This window comes from Lissotriton vulgaris, chromosome 12 (genome assembly GCF_964263255.1).
Source record: "Lissotriton vulgaris chromosome 12, aLisVul1.2, whole genome shotgun sequence".
NCBI classification, from domain to species: Eukaryota; Metazoa; Chordata; class Amphibia; order Caudata; family Salamandridae; genus Lissotriton; species Lissotriton vulgaris.
In genome coordinates this window covers 8,818,770-8,845,124 of record NC_141700.1, presented here as the reverse complement: position 1 = coordinate 8,845,124, position 26,355 = coordinate 8,818,770, and the positions used below count along the sequence as shown (strand labels likewise).

The window sequence follows — 26,355 nt, the reverse complement described above, 5'->3', positions numbered from 1 at the left end:
GCTAGAGCAGATTCTATCACCACACAAGCGGTGATATTAGCTCTTGACGCTAAGATGGCATTTGACCTCATGGAATTTGAGGCACTGAAGCGCTTGGGATTCGGGCACGGCTTTATCGCGTGGGTGAGACTACTGTACACTGACCCGGTGGCCCACGTGGTAGGTAACTGACATATCTCGCGCACGTTCCCACTGGGGAGGGGCACGAGGCAGGGTTGTCCCCTATCGCCCCTGCTGTTCGCTATTTCGTTAGAACCCCTTGCTACTATCATAAGGACCTCGCCTCTCCTCAAGGGCATATCCTGGAATGAAGGGTGGGAAGACCGGCTGTCTTAGTATGCAGACGATATGTTGATTTATCTAACAAACCCCGAGAGCGGGGTACCGGCTTTATTGCATATCTGTGACACGCACGGCAGAATTTCGGGCTATACGTTGAATTGGAATAAGTCGGAGCTGTGTGTTTTGCAGGGACAGGCCCCGACCCTTGGTGCGGAGTGCCCCCTAGCGATAGCGGGCTCGTCGTTTAAATACTTGGGCATTCAGGTCACTAGGGATCCAACGGAATTTATGGAAAAGAACCTGAAGCCACACCTGGATAGGCTCAAACAGGATGTTGCATTCTGGTCGGGTCTCCCACTGACACTCCTGGGGAGAGCTGCACTCTACAAAATGATGGCACTGCCACGATTTTTGTATGTCCTTGAAAATACACCCTACCCGGTGGCCCCTAGGTTTTTCCAGAAGGGGGCAGCTTTGGTTTCTAACCTCCTATGGGGAAACCTCCCTGCACGCATAGCGCAATCCAAGCTGCACAGAGGCTGGTACGATGGTGGTATCGCTTTGCCTAACTTAAGGCTGTACTATTGGGCAGCACACCTTAAGCCCATCAACCAGTGGATTCACGCATCACAAACTGAACCAGCGTTCCAGTCTGACAGGGCACAATTAGGCACGAACAGCTTCCTGGGTCCATTATACGACCACCGTAAAATCCGCGCATTACTGGGGCCCACTAGACTAACGGTGCAGCTATGGCATACAGCAACAGCTGCGCTGGGTTGGAAGGGGAGGATCACCAAATTGACCCCACTATGGGACTCTCGAATGTTGGGAAACATGAGAAACTGTAAGGGATTCTCACACTGGGACACTATAGGGATTTCCACGGTGGGCGATCTCTGGCAGAGGAACGGGGTGATACCCTTTGACCGACTAAAAGAATTATATGAACTTGGCGACAGGGAGCTTTATAGGTACATCCAGATACAACACGCACTACTCACGACCTTACCCCAGACGCAGAGCTGCCAGAGTCCTCGCCACTGGAAGACCGTCTCCTCACTGATTTTATGATGGAACGTGCAACATCGCTCACATACCGGAAATTGCTCAACAACTTCCCAGATCCGGCACTCTTATTAAAGACAAAATGGGAGGGAGACACTAGTGAAATGGACGAGCATGATTGGAATGAAGCACTTGGGTCCCCTAAGGTAGTAGACATCTCGGCCCGACTACGGCTAGTACAACTGAAGATACTACACAGGGTTTATTACACTAGGACTATGCTACACCGCATCCACAGAATACCACAGCCTTACTGCCTTCGGGGGTGTGGGGAGGAAGGTAAATTTTTTCACACCATATGGGACTGCCCCAAGATTCGGGAATACTGGAAACAGATACTCCGCACAGTATCACAAGCGCTAGAATTGTCGCTATTGCCCGACCCAAAGAGGTGCTTGTTAAACATATGGGAGCCTACTGACCTCTCTAGACACGGGCAGCTCTGGGTCACAGTGGGTCTGATGGTGGCAAAACGGGACATCTCACAGCGCTGGGGTGTGGCAGAACTGCCGACCAAGTCACAATGGTGTCTAAACATGGACAGGGTGATGATAACGGAAAGGGCAGTATATGCCAACCGGGCCTGCCCGGGGAAGTGGAATAAAATTTGGACGAAATGGAATGTGTACAGGGGGGAAATTTGTGACCCCTTGCCGGAGGATGACCAAGATGAGTCAGACGGGGAAGAGGAAGTGGGATAAAGCTGTGTGCGAATTGTTGGAAGAGGGGAGGCAGAGGTCATTGAGAGGGGTTTCCTAATTGAATTGCTAAGAGGGGAGGCATGGGATGGATAACATGGTACGATTGGCTGAGAGGGATCGAGTGAATGGGAGTGGGACTAGAGTAGGCCTCTCGCAAGAGGCGCTTGTAACTCAGACTGTATTGCTCAATGCACGATCATATTACTATTCCTAACGTTTGAAGTTGGAGTGTTGTTGTTTTCAAAAAAGTAAAAAATCAAAAACCTCAACCAGCGACGATACAAATTTATGTGATGCACCTTACTTTCGCAGTGGCCATTTTTGCTTTATACAAAGACTGATTGTCCAATGAAAATTTTGAGTTGCTGCATTCTGATTCACGGACTGTTTTAGCGACCGGCCCACAGGGTTGTAGGCATTCCGCTGTGTATTATACAGGTGCAATAAAGGTTTAAAAAAAAAAAAGGAAACAGGGGGGAATGATATCTAGGAGTCGTTGGGACAGATCGTTCTGCACGCTCCACACCCGGAAGGATCTAGAGATTATGACAGGGCAGCACCCTGAGATACAAGACCTGGACAGATTGTCGAGCCAATGGTATTCAGGCCAGCTTTCCTTGAGGCACCACTCCTCAGATGAGTTAGTTGGTTTTATGTACACAAAGAATCATGAGATTAGAACAAATAGGCAGACCACGCAAAGTTTAAAATACAGACCAGTGATGAGTAGTCATTGCAACCACATCGTCCACCACAAATAAATGAGCCACAACAAATCCTCCAACACCTCACTGCACCCGGTTACTGATGAACGAAGGCAAGCAAAACAACAGTTCATAAACAACGGCTTTTATGGGAAGTTCTAAATCTTTTTCCCTGTTCTTTTTCTCAACCATAAGGCTCCTGGAGCGCAGGGGCAAGCCCGAATAGGATGCTTCATCCTTTCCCCTTGCAGTAAACATTTGACGTCAGTGAAAGAGGGGGTGCAAGAAGCAAAGCCACTTGAGTTATATGGCAATAGAGGGCCAGATCATACTGCACGGGTGCCAATCATGTGACAAGAGGCAAGTGATGCGGCGTAACGCAGCACATTCACGATTGTCGAAATTTGAAATTTTAACACATTGATACCGTATGGGCAAAAGTTCACCCTATTAGTTACCCTTAGGCAGCAATCAATAACTTAAAAGTGACCAGTAATGATGCAAAGGGTATGCCACTTCTGCACTCAAGCCAGTATCTCACTTAACTCAAGCTCTGAAAATCACAAATTATAAGTGCTATACTTTATGCCTCTAGTATCTCTAACTGCTGGGTGCTCCCACCCGCTGGGTCTCCCACATCTCTAAAGTCCAAGGTTGGCCGACAAGTGTTCGCTGTTTCCAAGTAACAGAAAAATTGGCACCAGCATCATCACCTCACTGACACTTCCGACAGATAGATGGCTGTTCCAGTTCTTTTACTTGATGCCCACTTACACCATCAGTTGATCTAACACAATGCCACCATCAAGATACAGCGATGAACAGGAGCATTACAAAAGAGGGAGAGACAAGCTACTACACAATGAATCTTTTTTTTTACTAAAATGGACACGATTTAAAGGACTAAAACAATAGTTCACGTTATTTAATTGCATGCACCCAATGAATCAAAATATTGTAAACATATTTCCTGTAAATGTTTTCTTAAAAGGTGTTGCGCACCTTATAAAGTCTGGCTTTCACCAAGCTAACTGAAATCAGCTTCAACAAGAAAGATTTCCTCCACTCTGTAAAACTCCCAAAACGTAGAAAATAAACAGTTGAACGCGAAATAATAATTTTTTTCCCAGACTTATTCTGCAACAAAGAGGAAGAAAAAGGTTCAAAGTTCCAATTCAGTGACAAACTGCAAATATTGTCTCCGTCTGCTTCCAAAATAAACAATAATTCTTCTAAACTGTATTGATGGAAGTAAAGTGGATAGAACTAACGTTTCCTAACTTTACTGACTTGGAAATGCTCCAATCTCTTGAATTGCACTCTCAAATGAAAATGCTTACAGCCACAGGAAATTTCTGATCTCAATACTGGTGACTGAAGCAGGCTGACCAACACAGTTGTTAGGACATGTTCAGAAATAACTCTCCTGCTTGTCTTTCCAGTGTAAAGAATTGCGTGGCTTCCTGCTTGTATTTCCCCTGGTATTCCATTCTCCAAAAAGTCTTTGTTATAGTTCTCAGTCATGACAGGACAAGCTGCTTGCACAACTGCATCATCTTTCAACTACTCTGCCCATCCATGCTGCCCAAGCTGTCCAGAAACAACACCCAAGAACCTTCAAACTGGGATGGTGAGCTCGGAGAATGGCTTGACATTCTGATTAAAGGAATCAGAAAGAGACCGCCTTCATAGCTAAAATTGACAATGTCAGATTGCCGGCACACAAGGAATTTCCTTATGATTTAAGTAACAAACCAATCCCTCCTCGCAAAAAATGTCAGTCTCAGGTCTGGATTTACTGATTAGAATAAAAGAACACCAAAAAAACATCACCCACTGAAGAATTAAACTTTGCCCAATGCTTCGCAGGCCTTAGTAAGTTAGTAGTACAGAGTTCAATGGGACAGACAATTTTACAGCCAGCTCGTATCAGCCTATGGTCTTCAGAGTCCTGTGTGCTGGCTGAAGGTTGCTTCAGCGGTGGGAAATAGTTGTGTATTGCTTCATGCACTATTTACTGATGGACAGGATAAGTGCATCATTTCCAGACCTAGAGTACTGATTATGTCATTTAATGCGAGGTCCAACAAGTATCCCACGAGATAGCTGAGGATTTCAGTTTACTGGCCTGTCCAAGAAAGGTGCATGGATCAATGCTACAATGAAAGATGCTTAAAGCAGTTAGGTTGGATCAATGGATGGTATCACCATTCTCAAACATGCCAGCTCTGATCTTTACAATTTTCTCAGGGCATCACATTGTGGGACCAACGGAGATAGAGATTCCTTTATTTCCTTTACTCAGTTACTCCACTGAAAATCTGAAAGTTTTGCTGGCTTGGTACGGCAGTTGATTTGAGCATTCTTTGCTATTGTCCATCAGCAATTGCTTGAGTTTTTCTCAACTTTCATTAAAATGTTCAATTCAATATTTTCCTACTGGCCAGATCTGTAATATAATCTTTAATTACAACAGAGAAAACAGAGAGCATTCACAATGGAGACTGTTAAAAGTGAACCGGGGTAATAAAAAAAAACAAGAAATTTCACTGAGGAACTTTCCTTTGACATCCAAGATCACATGGTTTTTGGGCTAGGATGTAAAAAGAGATTAACAAATAGTCTACCGAAGGAGCTGGTGTTTACTTCTGAAGTCTTGATGTTGTATGGGAATGCATGTTGAGTATGTGTCCAACGAGGTTGTGGACTCAGTGATTCTTTGGAAAAAGCATAGATTCTCAGGTGTTCTGTCGTAAACACTGGCAGCACTCACTTAGTCTATTTTCTTTCCCTGCTTGCCGTTAGCTTCTCTTCATCTTTGTTAGAGAGTGTAAGGTTACTAAGAGCATACACAAATGATATCATGGCCAACCACTTTCTAGGCTGGCATGGTTTCCATGTTAATGGACACAACCGTCACAATATGGCCCCTTACAGCTTAATCTTGATACCAATAAGATCCTATATCCAGACAACCCCTTCTTGCACAACATCAAAACCTGAACAAGCATTTGCAATGCAATAGGTCTCGCATTAGGAAAGTTTGAGCTATTGGTATTGTAAATGACAAATTTTTTATTTATCTTTTATTTTTTTAAATAGCGAAATTAATAGCTTTGTCATTTACAATGCCAATAGTTATAACTTTCGCAAATGTGACACCTATAGCATTTGGAATGCAACATGTTTTGTATTTACGTGACTTAGATGTATTGATATTACAAATAACAATGGCTTTTAATTTTTTTTAATAATTAATACTAAAATAAAAGTTATTGTAATTTATAATGGTGACAGCTTAAACTTTTGTAAATAACTTTTGTGAAGATTATGTTCAGTGTATTTTATTGTGACGAAAATCCAAGTACAGAAGTGAAATATTAACATCTTCTTGTTACATTTATAATAAAGCTTGGAACATTGAGAGAACATATTTGAACCAGTTGTTGAATGGTTGCACAGATTTACGCAGTGGTCGTGCTGAGTTGGCCCCCCCTTCTTTTCTTTTGTGTGTTTTCTGGGGACACCTTAGACACCTCTTGCCATCTACCTGCTATTATTGGCTATCTACCGGCTATTGACTGGGTTTTGAGACTGTATAGAACGGATAGAGGTGGTCTGGAAGATAAAAGACTTAGTTAAAAAGAAAGAAAAAAAACGTGCTCTTTTTCTTTGCTTAAAGCTAGCACCTGGATATTTGGGCTCTTTCTCCGGCTCTGCTCATACCTGCATCAAACTCTCTTCGGCTACCGCCCAGATGGTTGTAGGTTTCCTCCTTCTTCGGCGAAGAGCTCCATTTTGGCGTCTCCCTGCCTTTATGGTACGGTTATACTGTGGGGTAGTCCGTTGGCGCGGAGGAGCTCAAGTCACTACCCAAAGGAAAATGCTGCAGAAAGTCACTACGCGTAGTGGCAAAGCGAAGGAGCAGCAGGCACCGAAGGATGTCAGTGAAAATGCCACAGGGGGAGTGGCAGACAGAGGTGAGAGCGCCATCCAAAATGCTTCTACCCCTAATATAAACCAGTTTTTTTTGTTGCTTTATATAGCGCGAAGTCGGCCTGAAAGTATTGGAGCGCCGTACATGAGTCAGAGGGACCCTGCGGCCCGCGCCCGCAAGGTTCAGCCTCTAAGTGACGTCAGGCAGGCGCACGCACTTACGCACAGGCGCAGAGTGTTCTTGACCGCTTCTACGGGTCTGCTTGCTGATGGCGTACAAGAGGCGATGGACGGCACTGGAGCCCTTGGTCGCGTCGCCCCCGCCCGCCGTAGCAGCACTGGAGCCCCTGGCCGCGTCGCCCCTTGCCCGCCCTAGCAGCACTGGAGTCCCTGGCCGCATCGCCCCCGCCCATCCATCCATTGGGAGCCGGGCAGAAGGAGCCCACAAGAAAACAGGGATTTCATCAAGAAAAGAGCCCGGTGAGGTAAGGGGGGGGGGGGGGACGGACGTGTGTGTGTGCGCGCGCGTGTGTGTATGCGTTGGCGGGGGTGGGTTCTCTGTATGGGTGCATGCATGGGCGTTCGTGTGTGTGTCTCTGTGTATGCGCGTGTGGTGTTGGAGCTTCCGAGGGGGGGGGGGGGGCGTGTGTGTATGCAGTGTGTGTGTGTGTATGCGACGGCGGGGGTATGTTCTCTGTATGTATAGGTGCGTGCGTGCATGGGCGCTCGTGTGTGTGTGTGTCTCGGTGTATGCGTGTGTGGTGTTGGACCTTCCGAGGGGGGGGGGGGGGGGGGAGCGTGTGTGTGTATGCAGTGTGTGTGTGTGTGTGCGCGCGCGCGCGTATGTGACGGCGGAGGTAGGTTCTTTGTATGCATGGGTGCGTGCGTGCATGGGCGCTCGTGTGTGTGTCTCTGTATATGCGCATGCATGTGTGGTGTTGGAGCTTCCGAGGCAGGAGATGGGCACTGCGCCGTGCACGCCCACAAGGTCAAATCCGCGCTCGTGCCACTCTCGTGTCCACATTCCCAAAAACGGCTGACAATAGTTGTCGAGCAGACACCAATCAATGCTTCGCATTGAATGCAGGTCGAGCTCGACCTAAAAAGGTATATTGACGACGTGTTGGTGATCTGGGATGGGGAAGTCCCCTCGACCGAAGCTGTCCTGTCTTGGCTCAACCAGCAAAACGTCTTCCACAGGTTTGCCAACACCACGTCACGTGACAACCTAGTATTCCTAAATCTGAACATATACCCAGACAGTGGCACCCTTAAGACCATCACACATTTCAAAACAACAGCCAAAAACTGTCTGCTAGTATACAACAGTTTTCACCCACGCCGCCTACGTGACAACCTCCCCTACAGACAGTTTCTCCGCTTGCGGAGGAATGGTACAGAGCTGAAGGACTGGGGTGGCGGAGTGAGCTAAAGAACGGTGATGGATTAAACCCAGATCAGTTGACTGGGGGTGAGTGTTTGTATTGTCAACGCTTCGTCCATCATCCCCATTGCTTTTTCATTCTCCATTTAACAGCAAGACATTTGTATTCTAGAATCAATTGATTCATGGCTAATAGCATCTCTGTAAGTTCCAACAGTTCAAAAGATCTCATATTCAAGACATACCAGAGAGCAACAATGCCATATTCATGTGTAATATTCATATACAAGGATACAACATTCAACGTCACCAACAACATAACTGGCTCCAATGTCACATCAGTAAGTACATTAAAGATATGTTTCGTATCACTAATAAATGATGGAAGATTAAACACATAGCAGGGTAAAAAGATATTCACAAATCCAGAGATCCTCTCAGTTGGACCCCAATACCGGCAATAATCGGTTTGCCTGATGGAAATGGCTGGTCTTTATAAAGCTTCAATAGAGTATAGAGAGGAGATATCTTGGATGATCAACAAGCAAATAATAGTATTCATCTTCATTCAACAAACCCAAACCATGATATTGTTTTAACGTAGTATTATTCTGTTTAGTAATAGCCATATTAGTATGATCCAATTTAAGGTAGCACGCCAGGTCATTAAGTTGGTTGTAAATCTCATTATCATAGTCTGTCGTACTCATGATACCAAATGTCCTCCTTTATCCGCCTCCCTTATTACCAAGCCCTTATCCTGTTGTAATTGTTTCTTAGTAGCACTGAGTTATCTATATATCGCCATTGGTGTTGCATCCGTAAACCACTCCCATATGTCAAGTCCCTGAATTAACAGCTTTGTAAAAGAGATCAATATGGTTGTCACACGTAAATTAAGATGTCCACCTAGACTTTGTTAGAATTATCTCAAGAGGTCACGGAAGACTGCTAGGAGAGTAGATTTCAGTAGCCGCCCCCTCACCCCGAGCATATAATTAGTTTCCTCTGCCGAACTGTGAAAAATAGCTGCTGCCAGCTATTCAAAGGTATGATTGGCAAACCACCCTAAGAAACTCAACAGAAACCGGCGTCACTATTTAATACTTTAGTCCGGATATAGGGTGCCTTCAATGTCAAAAACGTACTAACATGCTAGAAACGTTCATCTTGTTTCCGCTAATCATTACATGTCCAACTACTTCCGTTTTGCATTCTGTGTGCTTACTGCTCATTTTCTATGCACTAGACTAGGGATCTTAAAATAAGCATTTTAAGTTACATGTTCCTATTTCTCAGTGCTACCTTGAGTGTGTTACACACAATTAAAGGCTGTTTGGTTTGCCAGTGTCCCTGAACTCTTCTAGAGGAATTGAATAGTAACCTGAAACCAGCATGTGCAAGACTGCATAGTGTGCTCATGTCAGGGCTGTGGTACAACTGGCTTTATAATTTTATGTTGGTGCACTTAAACAGAGTCCTTGCATCAGAGGGTAATACACTTAACCTCTGCTGCTCCGAGGACCCTCCAGATGGTTTAATACTTTACCTGTTTCAGCTGATTACTTGAAAGTTCTACCTAGACTGAAGTTAGAGATGAATTAATCCCTTCTCTTCAGCATGTACTTCAACACATAATCTGCCCTGTGTTATCAGAAGTTGAAAAGATAATTGACTGCTTCTCATCTGGCCGTCCTAACACATGGCCAGAAATGCTGCATCTCATCGGAAGCCTACTGGCAAAATTTAAGAGTTTTGGATATACCAATCATGTCCAACTGGATTTATTTACGGCATTGCAGGGTCACACACAACTGTCCATTTAAAGTAGAAAATCCGTCAGCCTTTCAAGTGCATCTTATTTAGTCCATAGTGTAATACAAAACAACAGTAGACAACTCAGTGTAAAACTCTCCAAAACAAACCAATCAAACTTCCACTGGCCCTCAGAACTACTGATACAGAAGGCTACTGAACAGCTAAAACAGTTAAAGCGAAGCATCAGTTTGATCCCAAGAAAGAGAAATGTGAGACTTGGAACGGAATCAAATCTCTCTCTTCCCCTCTTCTGGTACCATCAGATCTCTCACTTTCCCACTCTACTGGTCCCGTCAGATCTCTCCCCCCTCTGGTCCCCACACATCCCTGTCCCCCTTCTTCTAGTCCCCCTTCTTCTAGTCCCTTCACATGTCTCAGCCTCTTCTAGTCCCCTCTAATCTACCTACTCGCCTCTCGGTCTTCTGCACCCCTCAGATCTCTCTTCTGGTTTCTTCAGATCTCTCCCTCAGCCTTGGAGACCCTCAGATCTCTCTATGCCCATGTTATTCTGGTCCCCTCAGATCTCTCGGTCCCCCTCCCTTCTTCTGGTCCCCTCAGATCTCTCTCTGCCCTTCCTTCCTCTGGTCCCCTCATATCTCTCTGGTCTTCCATCCTCTGGTCCTCTCTGATCTCTCTCTGTCCTTCCTTCCTCTGGTCCCCTCAGATCTCTCTGGTCCTCTCTGATCTCTCTCTGTCCTTCCTTCCTCTGGTCCCCTCAGATCTCTCTCTGCCCTTCCTTCCTCTGGTCCCCTCAGATCTCTCTCTGTTCTTCCTTCTTCTGGTCCCCTCAGATCTCTATCTGTCTTTCCTTCCTCTGGTCCCCTCAGATCTCTGTCTTTCCTTCCTCTGGTCCCCTCAGATCTCTCTCTGTCCTTCCATCCTTCCTCTGATCTCTCTCTGTCCTTCCTTCCTCTGGTCCCCTCAGATCTCTATCAGTCCTTCCTTCCTCTGGTCCCCTCAGACCTCTCTGTCCTCCCTTCTTCTGGCCACTGCCCCCTCCCCAGGCCTCACCTTCAGCAGCACGCAGAACTCGAGCACCCTGCGGCAGGAGGCGGGCAGCAGCCGACTGTAGGTCACAGCCATCTTGAAGAAGAGCGCGTGGAAGAGCCGGTCCCGCACCGAGATCAGCGGGTTCTGGTTCAGGCCGGGCGGCCGCGCCCGGGGCAGCGGGTGGTTGTTGTTGGCGTTGGCGGCCCCGGCGGCGCCCCCGCCGGCCGCGGGCTCCGACATGCTGCCGCGGAGGCTCAGGTGGGCCCCGGGGGCGGCGTCATGGGGGGCCTGGGTCCACTGCCGCCCTCGGGCCCCCTCGGCACGGGCTCTGCTCTCCTCTCCCGGCCGCTACACCCGGGCCTCTCCGCCCGGCTCCTCCGCTTCTCTCCCCCTCTCCTCCGCTTCGTTCCCCCTCTCCTCCGCTTCGTTCCCCGCTGGCTCCCTATGTCGGCCCGGTCTCCTCCTCCTCGGTCCCGCTCCCCGTGCTGGGCCTACAGTGGGCCCTACGGACCCCGCTGCCACTTCCGGTCTTCTCACTCCGGCTTCCGGTCCGCCATCTTGCCTGGCAGAACGAGTCACCAGCGGCGCCGGTCCAGCGGTGTATGCCGGGATAGCAGAGCGGCGCCCCGCCCTCCCGGGAGGACTCGGCGTCCCAGAGAGCGTCAACCCGGGCAACTCATCTGCATACGCGCTACCCAGCCTGCACTGCGAGTGACGTAACCATTGTGACGCGTGCAGCTATTAAAAAAACAAAGATCTGTTGGCAAAAAGTTCAATAAAATGCGAATTCAAAATCCTGAAAAATGAGTTAAACTACAGAACGCACCTGCAGTTCCTTAAAAAGGGATCTCTGGTCGACAACATGTAACCACTGGTGAAGTATCCGACCGGAGATGCAAGACCAGGATATGTGAGCGAATCGCACAGATCGCATTTCCAAGAAGTAAAACTTTAGTATTGTAAGGGCCTAGCCTCACTAACCATCACAACTAACTGTCACTTATATAACCTATAAGAAAGTAAATGCATGTAATTCAGTTTCTGAGTGCACATGACTTATGGCAGCAACCATGGATTAACCGGCTAACCTTGGGTTCAAGCATATTCGCTGTTTAAATGTAATCTTGAGTGATGTTACTATTTGTGTGTGTGTGTATATATATATATATATATATATATATATATATATATATATATATATATATATATATATTACCTACTGGCGGTCGCAACACGCGTTTTTAACATTGAGTTTTCATAGGGCGGTTGGACTCACTTTTAGCTCGAACGGCTGAATGGATTTACACGAAACTTGGCAAAATTGTAGATATGGTTTGCCCGACGTGCCTTTGCTATGTCTCAATATATGTGCTCCAGTGAATTTTGAGAAATTAACGTTTTAAAAAACAGATATATCTGTGACAGCGCTCCGGTTAGCGCTCCGGTTCGCGTACCTGACGCTTAACGGAACTTCGCGAAGCGAAGCTGATTGGCTTTCCGGTGTCTGTAAACATTCTAAACAGTCAAGAGTGGCCGCCATCTTGTGTCTCGGTAGGAACGAGACACAAGAGGTGGGAAAAACAAAGTGGGAAATGAGCATAAGGGGGCAGAGTACATCCTCCCTGACCCCCTAGGTTTGATGAGGGGGCTTTAAAAGGGCCTCGCGGGGTTAAATACCGTTTTTTTTGCGGGGGGAGCGCTCGGTACGCGCACCGGGAAGCGGTCCAGAAAGCGTAATATTGGGAAAATAGGATGAAAGAATGTTCAAATATTGTATGTTTATTGATTGTTATTTTTGTTTTTTTTATTTATTTTATTTAAGTACCAACATGTAGGTACCAATGCAGAGTCTAAAAATAAAAATACATTGTTTCCTTTGTAGATATCTTGCAGGTTGTTTCAGAAGTTATTGAGGTATATGGAATTCATAGCGTAGTCTGTCAGGAAAGCAGAAACACCATGGAGGCAGGAGATGATAAAGAGATGTTAAATACACATTGGAGATGATATAGTGGAAGAAAGGAAGTAACTATGAGCAAACTTAAAGTTGCACAGTATATTTAAAGTCTGATTTTACATTAAAATCAATTTGCTACTAGTTTAAAAAATACATATAAAAATGAATAATGTCTCAAACAATTTTTGAATTATTATATATAAATTTATTATTCTGATTTATTTTCAAAATTAAAAAGAACTTCTAATAATTCTTGGTCAGATTTTAGCTCATTTTCAATTAAGAAATCCACAGCTTCAACACATTGCAGAAGTTCTATGTCCATTGATTCATCAAAGAATTCTGATTCATTTTCTGTGTCTTGGTTGCATTCTGCAACAATTTCCATGTTATTTTTCTGCTCTCCTTCCATTTTGTATGCTGTAAAATGAATTAAAAAAAATATATATCAGTACAGATAGGGCACTGTTGGGTTTAAGTACAGACAGGTAGTTTGGTTTTTTAAACAGTGATTTTTTCGTTGGGCAGTGTATGGTATCAGACTGGAAGTAGAAATATCAAAAAATGTATGTAATAAAGTCTAAGTCAATTCTTAATTATACAAGACAAGCCTAACTCCATCCATAACTAAAACAGAGAAGTCTATCTTATTCTATAAGTATTACAGAGGGATAGTATATAACTATCAGAAAATGTTTTCCTAATTAACTTACAGAACAGAACATACTTCAGTTTTTTAAAAAACATCTTACCTTTCAAATAGAACTTTAAGTTATCAGTTGAAATGTACTTGATATGTACTTCAAGAAGTAGTAGTCAAAATGGCTGTGTTTCTCTCTCTTTCTTTATATATATTCGGGTACATAACCAATCAAATGTCATGAAATCATAGAAGATATTGAAAGTAGCATTTTGATTGGTTGTCAATTCTAACACTTCATAAGTGTTTTGGTTAGGTAATTTGCCTCAGGATATTTAATCAGGCTTACAGCATAATTTTCACAATGGAATTCCATCAAATTTGGGGAAATGGTAGGGACTGCTATGTAGTAGGGGCTATTCTATATTTGATGAAAGTGTCTGTAGTGGTTTTTCTGTAAATTACTTTCCCACCTTTTTTTATCGAGCGCTTACCGGAGTCCTCCATTTTGAGTATTGGTAGAATTGAGACACAAAATGGAGGACAAACAATGTTCGGAATGGGTAGAAGGGGGCACGGTAGACACTTTGTGACCCTCTAGGTTTTCGGAGGGAGGATTAGGATGCTGATACATGCAAAAATAAAGATTTTTTTTTTTTAATTTCGCGGGGGGAGCGCCTGGTACGCGCACCAGTAAGCGAACCGGGGAGCGTACTTTGGAGAAAAAAAAAAAGAATAAATTTTACAGCTTTTGATATTTGCTATTAAAAAACCATTGAAATTCACTGAAAAAAACCATAGGTTATAGACCATATATAGTTAGGAATTAGCATTTACAAAACCTTGAAAATTCACTGAAAAAACCATAGGTTATAGACCATATATAGTTAGGGATTAGCATTTTGAAAACCTTATTTTACTCGCACAAAACCATTGAAATTCGCATATATAGTTAGATGCACTAACTATATATCGCGCACCCGCAATCCACTGCTGATGATGTCACATATTACATCATTCATAACATGGTCAGTGACATCACTGATGACATCACTGATGACAACTCAAATGACATCACTGACAACATCACTAATGACAAATAAAATGACATCACTGATGACATCATCCAGTGACTGTATGTTTCTGTAAAGTTAAAATATGTCTTACATATTGAAGAATGAGTGGATGTATAAGTGTCTGGATGAAGGATTTAGTAGATGCATGACAGACTGTATGAGAGAGTGTTTAAATGTGTCTCACTGAGTGCATGGGTTAGTGACTAAACTGTCTTAATTTGTGCATCATTATGTCTGTTGTTCTGTAAACTGCTGCATGTGTTGATCAGTAGCTATATGAGTAACTATATGGGTAATTGATTGGTTGCCCAAGTATTTGTATGGGAGAGTGAGTGTGTGTGTGTGGGTGGCTGGGAGGTGTGTGACTCTGTGCATAGATGTGTGAACAGTTGATTCACTAAATGTATGGGTTCAAAACTGCATGTGGAAACAGCTGTATGGGTGGTTGACTGTGTGCATGAGTGTATTGGTGAGTAAATGGATATCTCAGTGCTATATGTCAAAGTAAGTACATATGTAAAACAGTGCATGTGAGAGTTGAGATATATAAATTACTGTGTATAATAGCTAGTGAATGTGTGAGTGGCTGCATGGATCATTGAAAACTTGTATCAGTGATTGTATAAGAGAGTAAATATGTGTTAGAATAAGTTTCAATAAGTAAGATGTGTATAACTGTATAGTTGAGGAAATGGAGGTGTGATTGATTCTTTGCATGACTGACTAGGTGTATGAGTAACTCTATGGATAAGTGACAATCTGTGAGTGTCTGTTTACACTGAGTGTATCTAAGGTTATATTAGAGTCCTCTGGTAATTAGCGACAACCTGTACCTGGTCCTTGGTTCTTTGGTGGAACTCTGCGTGCCTCTGCAGAGAGGATTAATCCAGCGCTTCGCGGGTCCCGCAGCGCTCTTGCTGACTATTGAAGCTGCTGGCTGCTGGCTGTTGTGAAGACCTCTGTGGGGAGCGCGGGGCAGGCGAGAGCGTCGGCGGGGCTGCGAGCATACAGGCAGGGACTCCAGCGTCCAGGAGTCCCTGCGCGCCCAATCTGCCACACCTGGGCTGCTCTCTCCGCTGGCCACGCCCCCGCCAACGGAGTGAAAAGCGGATCCTGCCCACGGCCCACCGGGACTCCTCTGGTAATTAGCGACAACCTGTACCTGGTCCTTGGTTCTTTGGTGGAACTCTGCGTGCCTCTGCAGAGAGGATTAATCCAGCGCCTCGCCGGACCCGCTTCGCGGGTCCCGCAGCGCTCTTGCTGACTATTGAAGCTGCTGGCTGTTGTGAAGACCTCTGTGGGGAGCGCGGGGCAGGCGAGAGCGTCGGCGGGGCTGCGAGCACACAGGCAGGGACTCCAGCGTCCAGGAGTCCCTGCGCGCCCAATCTGCCACACCTGGGCTGCTCTCCCCGCTGGCCACGCCCCCGCCAACGGAGTGAAAAGCGGATCCTGCCCACGGCCCACTGGGACTCCTCTGGTAATTAGCGACAACCTGTACCTGGTCCTTGGTTCTTTGGTGGAACTCTGCGTGCCTCTGCAGAGAGGATTAATCCAGCGGGTCCCGCAGCGCTCTTGCTGACTATTGAAGCTGCTGGCTGTTGTGAAGACCTCTGTGGGGAGCGCGGGGCAGGCGAGAGCGTCGGCGGGGCTGCGAGCACACAGGCAGGGACTCCAGCGTCCAGGAGTCCCTGCGCGCCCAATCTGCCACACCTTGGCTGCTCTCCCCGCTGGCCACGCCCCCGCCTATCTGCCCACGAGGCTGTTGTTTTAGTGTTTAAAGGTGACCAGTGCCTACCGCTTCGCGGGAGCGCGCCGGGAGAAGCCCGGGACAAGGGCGGGACCGTCTGTGGCAATCAGGGGCCGAAGGAGGCTGGGCTGGGCCCACCCTCTTTCGCCTGCACCTTCTTGATCCTAGCTGGACTACGGTATAGGCTACGGTCATGCCCTCGCCGGCCCTAGGCGAAACTCCATCAAGGGCGGGGGGAGGCAACACTGGGACTCTGGACAACTACTTTAAATCGGCTAAGGGGGAAGGGGGAAAGGAAAGCTCCTTAGAGAAGCGCAGGGTAGAGCGTCGCCGCTCCATTGAAAATATGAAAAACAGACCTCTCAGTGGGATAATTCCCTATCCCATCTCCCAAGAGGACAGCCCCCTTCATGGTAGTCAGGATCTATCAACTCAAGTAGGTGTCCCCCTACTATTACGGGATAGCATTCCCAATCCCGGCACATTCCCCGAACAGACTATGGAGGCTATCCCACTCTCAACTCCCACTAGTATGGCTGTTGATTTGGTTACCCAAACGCCCCCTGCAGCCAAAATCAGGTAAAATAAGCCTAAGCTAACTGTTGCGGTGGAGGTGCACGGCCCTCCACCCAACAAGCGCAGAAGGAAGACGAGGGGTGGGCAGGGGAAAACTAAGATACCCCACTCAGACTTTGGAAAAAATCACAAGCCGGTAAACACCCCAGATAGGCCCAGAGAGAAGGTGCACATCGCTGCTCCCCCTAAGGGTACCAACACTACCACCGCTGTTGCTAACAGCGACCCAGGGGCCAACCCGCTCAACACAGCACCCTCTGCCACATCTTTGGGGAATATAGAATTCCTACTAAGATCACTCCTGTTGCCTATTAGCGAGAGTCTAAAAAAAGTAGAGATCAGGCTTACCATCCTAGAGGCAACCTTAACTAGTCTGAACACTACGGCTAGCAAGCAGACCAAAACCACTGGGCCCAATCCACCTTCAGGAACCCTCCCCCACTTACAAAACCCTCCCTTTAATGCAGGACCCACCCAGGGTGCCACCGTTGTTCCCCCTTTGCAACCACTCATGGCTATCCCAGTTTCAGTTCCACCCAACATTATTAACACTACGCCTCCCCAGATAGCAGTTCCAGCTCCCCACAGTCTAGTGCCAGGCATAAATCCCAGGGCCCCACCAAATGCTAGTATCTCCCCTCCTCCCCCTGGTGAGCCCGCTCCCAGACCACAGAGACCGGACTTGCCACCGGAAGCTAACAGCCTTATGTTGGTGTTGGCGGGTGCCCCTCCTCTTGAAAGGGGCGACAATGAAAATTTCCAATCACTCAAGAGGAAAGTTATTAAATGACTGAATTGGAACAGACCCATACCGTCCCATTTCAATAATGAGATCATCATGGTCCGAAGGGTACCATGGTTGGGGAAGACGAGGAAAACAATAATAGGGGACTGCATTATGGTGTCTTTCCGAGACCCTGGTATTGTTCTACATATCTGCGCAGGGTCAAACAGATCACTGGATTCCACCATACAGACCCTGCCAGTCTCCTTCTTCTTCCCCCCCACTCGTATGCACCATGACCCTCCACAAGGCAACTGGACAAGGGTAGAACGGAGACCCAGATACAAGGAATATGCTGCACGCCCAGTTTACCAACCACCTGACACACCCTTTTTCCACTACAACCGTTTTAACTGTTTGAGCGGGCTGGACGGGGTTGATTGACTGTCCTCAAACTCAGACCCCAACCTTGTGACCCCGGACAATGGTCCCTGTGATCTCGCTGAGCCAGCTGGATATACCGCCGACAACGTTCCCGATGTAGCAATTGGTGTAGCATCTGGCATTGGCTCCCCCCACAGTTCCATCCCTGCAACCTCTCCTACTGAGCACCTGAGACTAATCTGGTGGAACGTGGCCGGACTAGCTAGTAAGCTGACCACTCCAGACTGGGTAACCTACATTGAGACTGGGGACGTTTGTATGTTCCAGGAGACCTGGGCAAGGGAGGAATACAGGCACCAGGGCTACCAGTCATTTTCCATCCCGGCCAGGTGGGAGGGCAAAGGTCGCCCTTCAGGTGGACTAAAAACGTGGGTGGCATCCCACCTAGGCTGTGAGGCTTCACGTTTACCGGTGTCATCTGATGATATCCTTGTGGTTTTACTGTCCTGGCCGAATCAAGCGAAACTCGCCCTGATTAACATCTATTCCAGGCCAGTGGGAGTTGCCAGGGAGTCGCCCACCATTGATCAACTCTCAGTTTATCTAGCCGAAATACCAAGAGATCTACCCTATGTACTGGGAGGGGATTTAAACTCCCATTTTGAGCCGCTGCCCGGCCTCCTGGAGGGTTTCCCGATGGAAGAAGAGGTCAGGTGGTCAGTACCTTCGGTAGAAGCCCCTCTCCGGAAGGCATGGACTCCCGTAGCATTGCAGATTACAGCTCTCACCTTAAAATTTGGAATTAGAGCCTGTAATGGGCGCATTAATTCTGATGTACCTAGCAGAACCACCTATAATAGAGCGGGAAGGGAATCCCGCCTGGATTATGTCTTGGTACAGATAGTGAACTGGCCATCTATTCAGGATTTTAGGGTTACTGAAAGGCTAGACAGTGATCACAATGCTCTTGAACTTGATCTCATTCACCCCGGCCTTCAAATCTCTACAACAACTGGGGGGGAGAACAAACCTGAACTTCTATTGGGCAATAACAGGAGAAGAATCAGGTGGGAAAAACTAGCCTCGAGCCAGGAGAAACTCCCGAGGCTTTATGCAGGGTTAATCCCTATTTTGGAGAGTGTGGGAGATTTAGCCATTGAGGTGGGCAACAAAGATTCACTTGGCAAATTACACCAGGCTCACGAGGACCTCATAAAGGGTGCGGCCCCCAACCTCTTCAGTAATGTACAGAATCCGAAGAGGGGGCAGCAACACAAATCCTCATGGTATAACACAGCCTGCAGAAAGGCAAAGGGAGAACTTCTTAGAAACATCAAGGAGGGCTTAGGTGGAGAGAAGCTAAGAGAAAGCAGACGGGCATATAAAAAACTAATTGCCCATGCTAAAGCTGAATGGGAGGAGAACCAATGGGAGGAGCTTACTAATTCCCTCGCAAAAAGAGACCACCGAATGTTCTGGAGAATAGGGAACGGGGGGTCGGGGAGTCTCCACTCAGCTATTGAGCCTAACATCGCAGCAGGGGTGTGGCAGGCACACTTCCAATCTCTTTATAGCTCTGAGTTGGGAGAAATCACGAATGACATCAGTATTGGCCGGGCTGATTATGAGGGGGACCCAATAACAGTGGGGGAGGTTAAGGCAGCAATAACAGGATTGACATCGGGTAAGGCGCCAGGACTGGACGGCTTGCCCGGGGACTTGTTCAAGCAGGAGCCCGATGTTTGGGCCCCCTACCTTGCCGTTCTGTTTAACGGAGTTCTGAGCGGCATGGAAATCCCGAGTACTTGGCTGGGGGCAGAGGTGGTTCCCATATTCAAAAAGGGCTGCTTCTGGACAGACAAGAGGACACCCAGAGCCACATGCTCACCAGCCCACATGGGTTTTAATCGTACATTTATTAACTGCCACAATGATGAACTCACACGAGGTCAATGGTGTATGCACTACAAGACCCAGAAGGCCATTTCATCTGACCACGCCCTTGAAGGCAGGCTTTAATATCACAAGTGCATACTGCATCATCATTGCCAAGCAGGAGCCACTGAAGAAGGGATAGACTCCCAAAACCGGTCTGGCTGTACACGAACAGATGGTGACTGTTCTCCCTGCGTCTCCTGTTGCAGCTGCTCCTTAAAGAAATGGATCCAAATTTTACCATTCTTGTGGCTTCTTCCACTGAGGGCTAAACTCTTTGTTTGAATATTTTGCGGCTGAGCCCAGTCGCGGAAGCAAAGCCTGCCGCTTGCTGCGGACCCGTGATGGCGCCCAACGGTGCGATCAGTATACGGGGGAGTGGTGTCCAGAAGCAGCTGACCACAGACAAGAGGACACCCAGATCCACATGCTCACCAGCCCACATGGGTTTTAATCGTACATTTATTAACTGCCACAATGATGAACTCACACGAGGTCAATGGTGTATGCACTACAAGACCCAGAAGGCCATTTCATCTGACCACGCCCTTGAAGGCAGGCTTTAATATCACGAGTGCATACTGTTCTCCCTGCGTCTCCTGTTGCAGCTGCTCCTTAAAGAAATGGATCCAAATTTTACCATTCTTGTGGCTTCTTCCACTGAGGGCTAAACTCTTTGTTTGAATATATATATATATATATATATATATATATATATATATATATATATATATATATATATATATATATATATATATATATATATATATATATATGAAAAGGTTGCCCTCCGATTGGTTCACACTCACTGGGGGTTGAAGCCATAGCAGGGAGGCAGCACTCAAAACATTTCCCCACATTCAGCCTGCCGACGCGTTTTGGGAAACTCCCTTCCTCTGGGCAGATAGAGGCACTGAAAGACACAGCGCAGACTGCCAGTTATATTCCCTCTTTTATTTCGATGCTCCTCAGGTGAGTTTGATAGAATACTGGGACTGGTAGTACCCTCAAACCCAAGTGGGCAGTGCCTTGTACAATGTCCGTAAAAATTAATCATTTGTGGGACCAGCAATGTACAAAAAGGCGTCTCGACCTGTTCAAAGGCTCCCCCAATCACGCATCTTGCAATACCAGTGTCCTTGCAGCGTCCCGCTCAGGTATCGCGGTGGTGCGAGCGGTGACCTGGACCTGGCCACAGTTATTTGAAAGAGAAGGTTGCCCTCCGATTGGTTCACACTCACTGGGGGTTGAAGCCATAGCAGGGAGGCAGCACTCAAAACATTTCCCCACATTCAGCCTGCCGACGCGTTTCGGGAAACTCCCTTCCTCTGGGCAGATACAGGCACCGAAAGACACAACGCAGACTGCCAGTTATATTCCCTCTTTCATTTCGATGCTCCTCAGGTGAGTTTGATAACATTCTGGGACTGGTAGTACCCTCAAACCCAAGTGGGCGGTGCCTTGTACAATGTCTGTAAAAATTAATCATTTGTGGGACCAGCAATGTGCAAAAAGGCGTCTCGACCTGCTCAAAGGCTCCCCCAATCACGCATCTTGCAATACCAGTGTCCTTGCAGCGTCCCACTCAGGTATTGCGGTGGTGCGAGCCGTGACTTTTTTACCCCCCCAACCCGTTTTGCATACATATGCTCATATTTCCTGACCCTTTTCATTTTGTCAAACCACACCTGAAACACCGGAACCTGTGTTGTCCGCCAATTTTGTAATACCAGAGATCTAGCAACAGCCATTGCAATATAAACCAATTTTGCCAAGAATTCTGAAAGTTTGCAATCCGGATCGAAGCCAAACAGTATTAATTTTACACTACAGGGAATCGGAATTGCGTAATAAGTTTTTAGAAAATCGAAAATTTCTTCCCAAAAAGACTGAATTTTTGGACAGTAGGCCATAATATGACACCAATTGGCTTGGTCGCATTTGAGGCATCTGAAGCAATTGGCAGACGTGTTATCGTACATTTTGGCAATCATTGCAGGGGTGCGGTATAGAAGCCATTTGCTAAAAAAAAGCATTCTACGCCAGTTGACTCCACGTAGTGAGCCAAAGTTGAACCTATTGATAGTTTTCCATATATCGATGGGTAACACTAAATTTTCCTGTGTGTGCCATTTTCGTATAGCTTTGGCGCTCAGCTCTTCCTCCTGACTTTGTGCAAAGCAATGCTTCCATTCCCCAGGTTTCTTGATTGAGACATTTACAAAAAGATCTTCTGCCAACTGGAATGGGGTACTAATATGACTAAGATCGAGTTGCACCAGAGATTTATAGATCACAATATAAGACCCAATTAATAAAAAGTTGCCGGGAATTAAGCCTGTCATTGCATTAACAGATAACCAGGACCCATGCCCAATAAAATCGGCTAATGTTATGAACCCATCACGCCCCCAGTTTATAATAATTGAGGGTTCAATTTTAATCCTTAAGAAAGCAAAAGCTCCTATTAGGGGAGTTGTTAGATTGAAAAGGGGAAGGGAATATCTCTTAATCATGGCATCCCGTCTTTTGAAAAACCAATTCAGGGTCTTGTATCTAACGAATTTGGGTGATTTGGGGACAAGGAGAGGGGATGGAATCTGAATTTCTAAACATATTAGCTCAAAGAAAACATTTATAAATAAACCCGTACCTGGAGTTGTATCTTTAAATCTGTCTAAGTAGTGTGCAAAGTATGCGTTATAATAATCTTTTAAATTTGGTAGTGAAAGGCCTCCATATTCAGTTTCTTCATATAAAGTCTGTATGTCGATTCTAGGCGTTTTTGTTTTGCCCAGACAAATTTAGAGAACATAGATTCTATGCTAACAAAAGAAGATCCGGGCAAAAATACTGAAATAGTAGAAAATAAAAAGTTAAAAAGGGAAAGTATTGACATTTTAATCAGGGCAATGCGACCAAGAAAAGATAAGGGTAATGCATCCCAAACGAGCAAACATGGAACGGACCTTCTGAAGCAAAGGGACATAATTGAGTGTATATAAATCCTGGATTGTAGGAGAAAATAAGATCCCCAAGTATCTTTTAGATTTAGGATTAATGCAGCTCTTCAAATCTAAGTGTAATACTGGGTCTACACCTCCACAAACCAGAATTTTTTGTTGATGCGGTAGCCCCCTAAGACCTCAAAATCTTCAGAGATCTGAAGAACCTGTGTCTGTGATTGAAGGTCCGGTTTAATTAATAACATAATGTCATCTGCGTAAAGTTTAATCTTGGCCATAGAAATGACTGGTGGAATAATCTGTACACAATTCCGAATAGCCACAGCTAAAGGTTCGATGAAGTGGGCAAAAAGGATAGGAGACAGGGGGCATCCCTGCCTAGTTCCCCGCTGAACTAGAATTGACCCCGCTGAAAGCTTATTAAAAATGATATTAGCTGTGGCACCCGTATACAGATTCTGTATTACATTGATAATTTGTTGTGGGATCCCAAAGTATTTCAAAATAATAAAAAGTGTATCCCAAACTACCATATCAAAAGCTTTTCTGCATCTAATAATAAAACCAAAGCCGGAACACCCCGTGACTCAAAATAATCTAGTGCCTCAGTCAAAAAATGTGTATTTGTAAGTAATTGGCAGCCTATGATAAACCCGTTTTGATCGGGGTGAATTAAATACGCCATGATATTATTAAAACGAGATGACAATATTTTGGTGGTAATTTTATAATCCGAATTTAATAACGTGATCGGTCTATATGAATTAGGATCCTTAGGATCTTTCCCCTTTTTTAAAAACCTGACAACCGTGCCTTCATGAAAGGATGCGGGAACTTGCCCACCATCGAGCATAGAATTTAATAATAGCAAAAAATGATCACAAAAAGAACTAAAAAATGCTTTAAAAAACTCAGCAGGAAAGCCATCTGGGCCACAGGTTTTACGCATGATAAGTTGATCATCCAATGATAGACTCGGAAGTACATGTCTCCCCAGAAACTCAGACAGTTTAGGATGGACAATGGAATACTGTGTATTATAGATTTTATGATAGTGGGAGAACATTATGGAACTTATTTCAACCTGGTCTGATGACACGATATTAGTAACTGGATTTCTTAGAGAATGTATCATATTAGTAGCAGTTTTCTTTTACCTGCCAGGCCAAGAATTTCCCCGTAAAGTTACTTTCTTCATAGACTTTATGGGTTTGTCTACGGAAAACCTCTTCGCTTTGGGAGAAATAATGGGCACAAAGTTCCCGCTTAGCTTCACTGAGTTGTTTCTTAACAATACTAGTTGGGTTGGAATATCGTTGTATTGTTAAGTCCTGAATTTTTTGTAACAACGAATTCCTAGTATTTTTAAAGGCGAGCCAATTGGCCGCATCTTTGCTTATAACGATCCCCTAAATAAAAGCCTTCAGGGAATCCCAAATAATATGTACGGGAGCTGTGCCAGTGTTTCGAACAATAAAATCAGTAATCTCTAATTTAAGAGCCGTAACACATTTTGTCGCCTGTAAATAGGCTTTATTAAAGATCCATCGTTTAGGAGTTCTAGTATTGTCTCCCACGGCAAACTTAATAACCACCATTGCATGGTCTGAGAAGCCATTATGACATATTTTCTGAGAGGAGAAATTTAACTGACTGGAAGCAAGAAAAAAATCAATGCGAGAGGATGATTTAAACCTACCCGACCAACAAGTGAAATCTGTTTTCCTGAGAATTTTCAAGCGCCATGGATCACATAAATCAAGAATTGACATATATTGTAACATAGTCCTTAGAGATTTAGGTTTCGGCTGTCTTTTAAGGGATAAGGTAGAGTCTAAATTAGGGTTCATAAGTATATTAAAATTGGCGCCTATAACAATATCCCTCCCATTAATAACAAGGATTGGAACATAGCATCATATATCTGAGAATTATCCTCTATAGGAGCATAAAAGCTGACAATGGTAATAGGCTTTGGTCGATTTTTGAGACTACATGAAACCCAACACCAACGACCCAGGCTATCCTGTTCCATCTGAGTAATTTCGGCTTCCAAGTTTGTATTCAGAAAAATAGCAACTCTGCGTTGTGAACCAATAGCGCATGAAAAACCCCGGAACAAAGCCCAGGCTTTAAACATTGGAAACTCCTCCTTTTTAAAAAGAGTAAGATGAGTCTCTTGTAACATAATAACAGCGGGGTTCTCAGTCATAATCCATGACTCTATGGCTCGCATTTTTTTTCGTATTATTAAGACCATTACCGTTAAACGAAATTAATTTCATCTCCCCATTTAGAAGATATAATACATGATACAATTTGTAAGAGTCAAACCTTTCGACATCGTAAGCAACACAATGCGTACATTTCCATAAATAGCAAGAATCCATGCAAGATACTCTTTCACCGAACACAAACCTACTGCAAAAAGCTTTTCCATTTTCATCTTTTTTCTCCCACCCACCCAAACCCCCACCCCAAACTTCACCCGTGGCCATCTTCCTGTTACCCTCGCCCACGCCTGCCACTAGGTCTTCTCCCCTACCATAGAGGTGTCTTGGTGTGACAACCCTCAACCTCCCGAACACCCTCTCCACACCCCTCCGCCCCTCCTCGAAATGCATTCTGAATTATTACGCCATCTTTCAATACTTCAATGAATATCAGGGCAAAAAGAAAAGAGGAGAAAAGAGAAAAGAAAGAAAGCACAAAAGTAAATTAACTATCTAACCAGGAGACATTTTGCTAAGCAGATCTTGGGCCTCCTCTACGTCTGTCAACAAATGGAATTTGCCTTTAAACAACACTTTTAGTTTTGACTGCTGTGCAATTGAGGCTTGAGCCCTCTTGGCTTTAAACAAGTGTAACATTTTCACAAACTCTTTTCTGCGACGAGCCGCTGCGGCTGACATGTCGGAAAAAATCCGACATTTAGTAGTAGCATTTTCCGTAAATTGACCTTGTTTAATGGCCCTGGACAAAATGGATTCTTTAATACGAATATCTGCAAAATTTAACAGAATAGTACGGGGGAGAGTGGAATTGGTAAAAGGCTGAGCCGGGACCCGATGAGCTCGGGTAATCGTCAAATCTCCTTTAAATTCCGGAATGACTTCATGTAACAGAAAAGAGGAAACCCACTGGATCATATTGGAACCCTCAATTTTTTCAGAAACCCCACTATTCTGAGGTTTGATCTACGATTAAAGTTCTCCAGTTCATCCAGTTTATCTACCAAAGCCTTGGACGTTTAAGAAACATTTTTAACGTCTTTCTTAACCTCGGACATCTCGTCCTCTAAACCAGAAATTCTGCCTTCGGCTTCCAGAAGGCGAGGAGGAAATGTAGATACAAGGTCCTCAATTTTATCCAGACGATTTTGAATTCCTGCCAACTCTGCCCTCTGAAACTGTTTGACTTGACGTATTTCGTCTAATATCAGATTTAACATGTCTTTAACCGCCAAC

General features: G+C 45.4%; 1 protein-coding gene across 2 annotated transcripts in view; it reads right to left on the bottom strand.

Moving 5' to 3' along the window:
• The window catches only part of TMEM259 (transmembrane protein 259), a 278,951-nt gene extending 267,482 nt beyond the window's left edge, over positions 1-11,469 (bottom strand). Inside the window, exon 1 of one of the 2 annotated variants that reach the window (XM_086946715.1) lies at positions 10,905-11,469. In XM_086946715.1, coding sequence (XP_086802841.1) covers positions 10,905-11,123 — 219 coding nt within the window. In that variant the 5' untranslated portion in view covers positions 11,124-11,469. The remainder of the gene's footprint in view (positions 1-10,904) is intronic. The other variant, XM_086946716.1, reaches the window with a different exon arrangement.
• Positions 11,470-26,355: the final 14,886 nt, after the last annotated feature.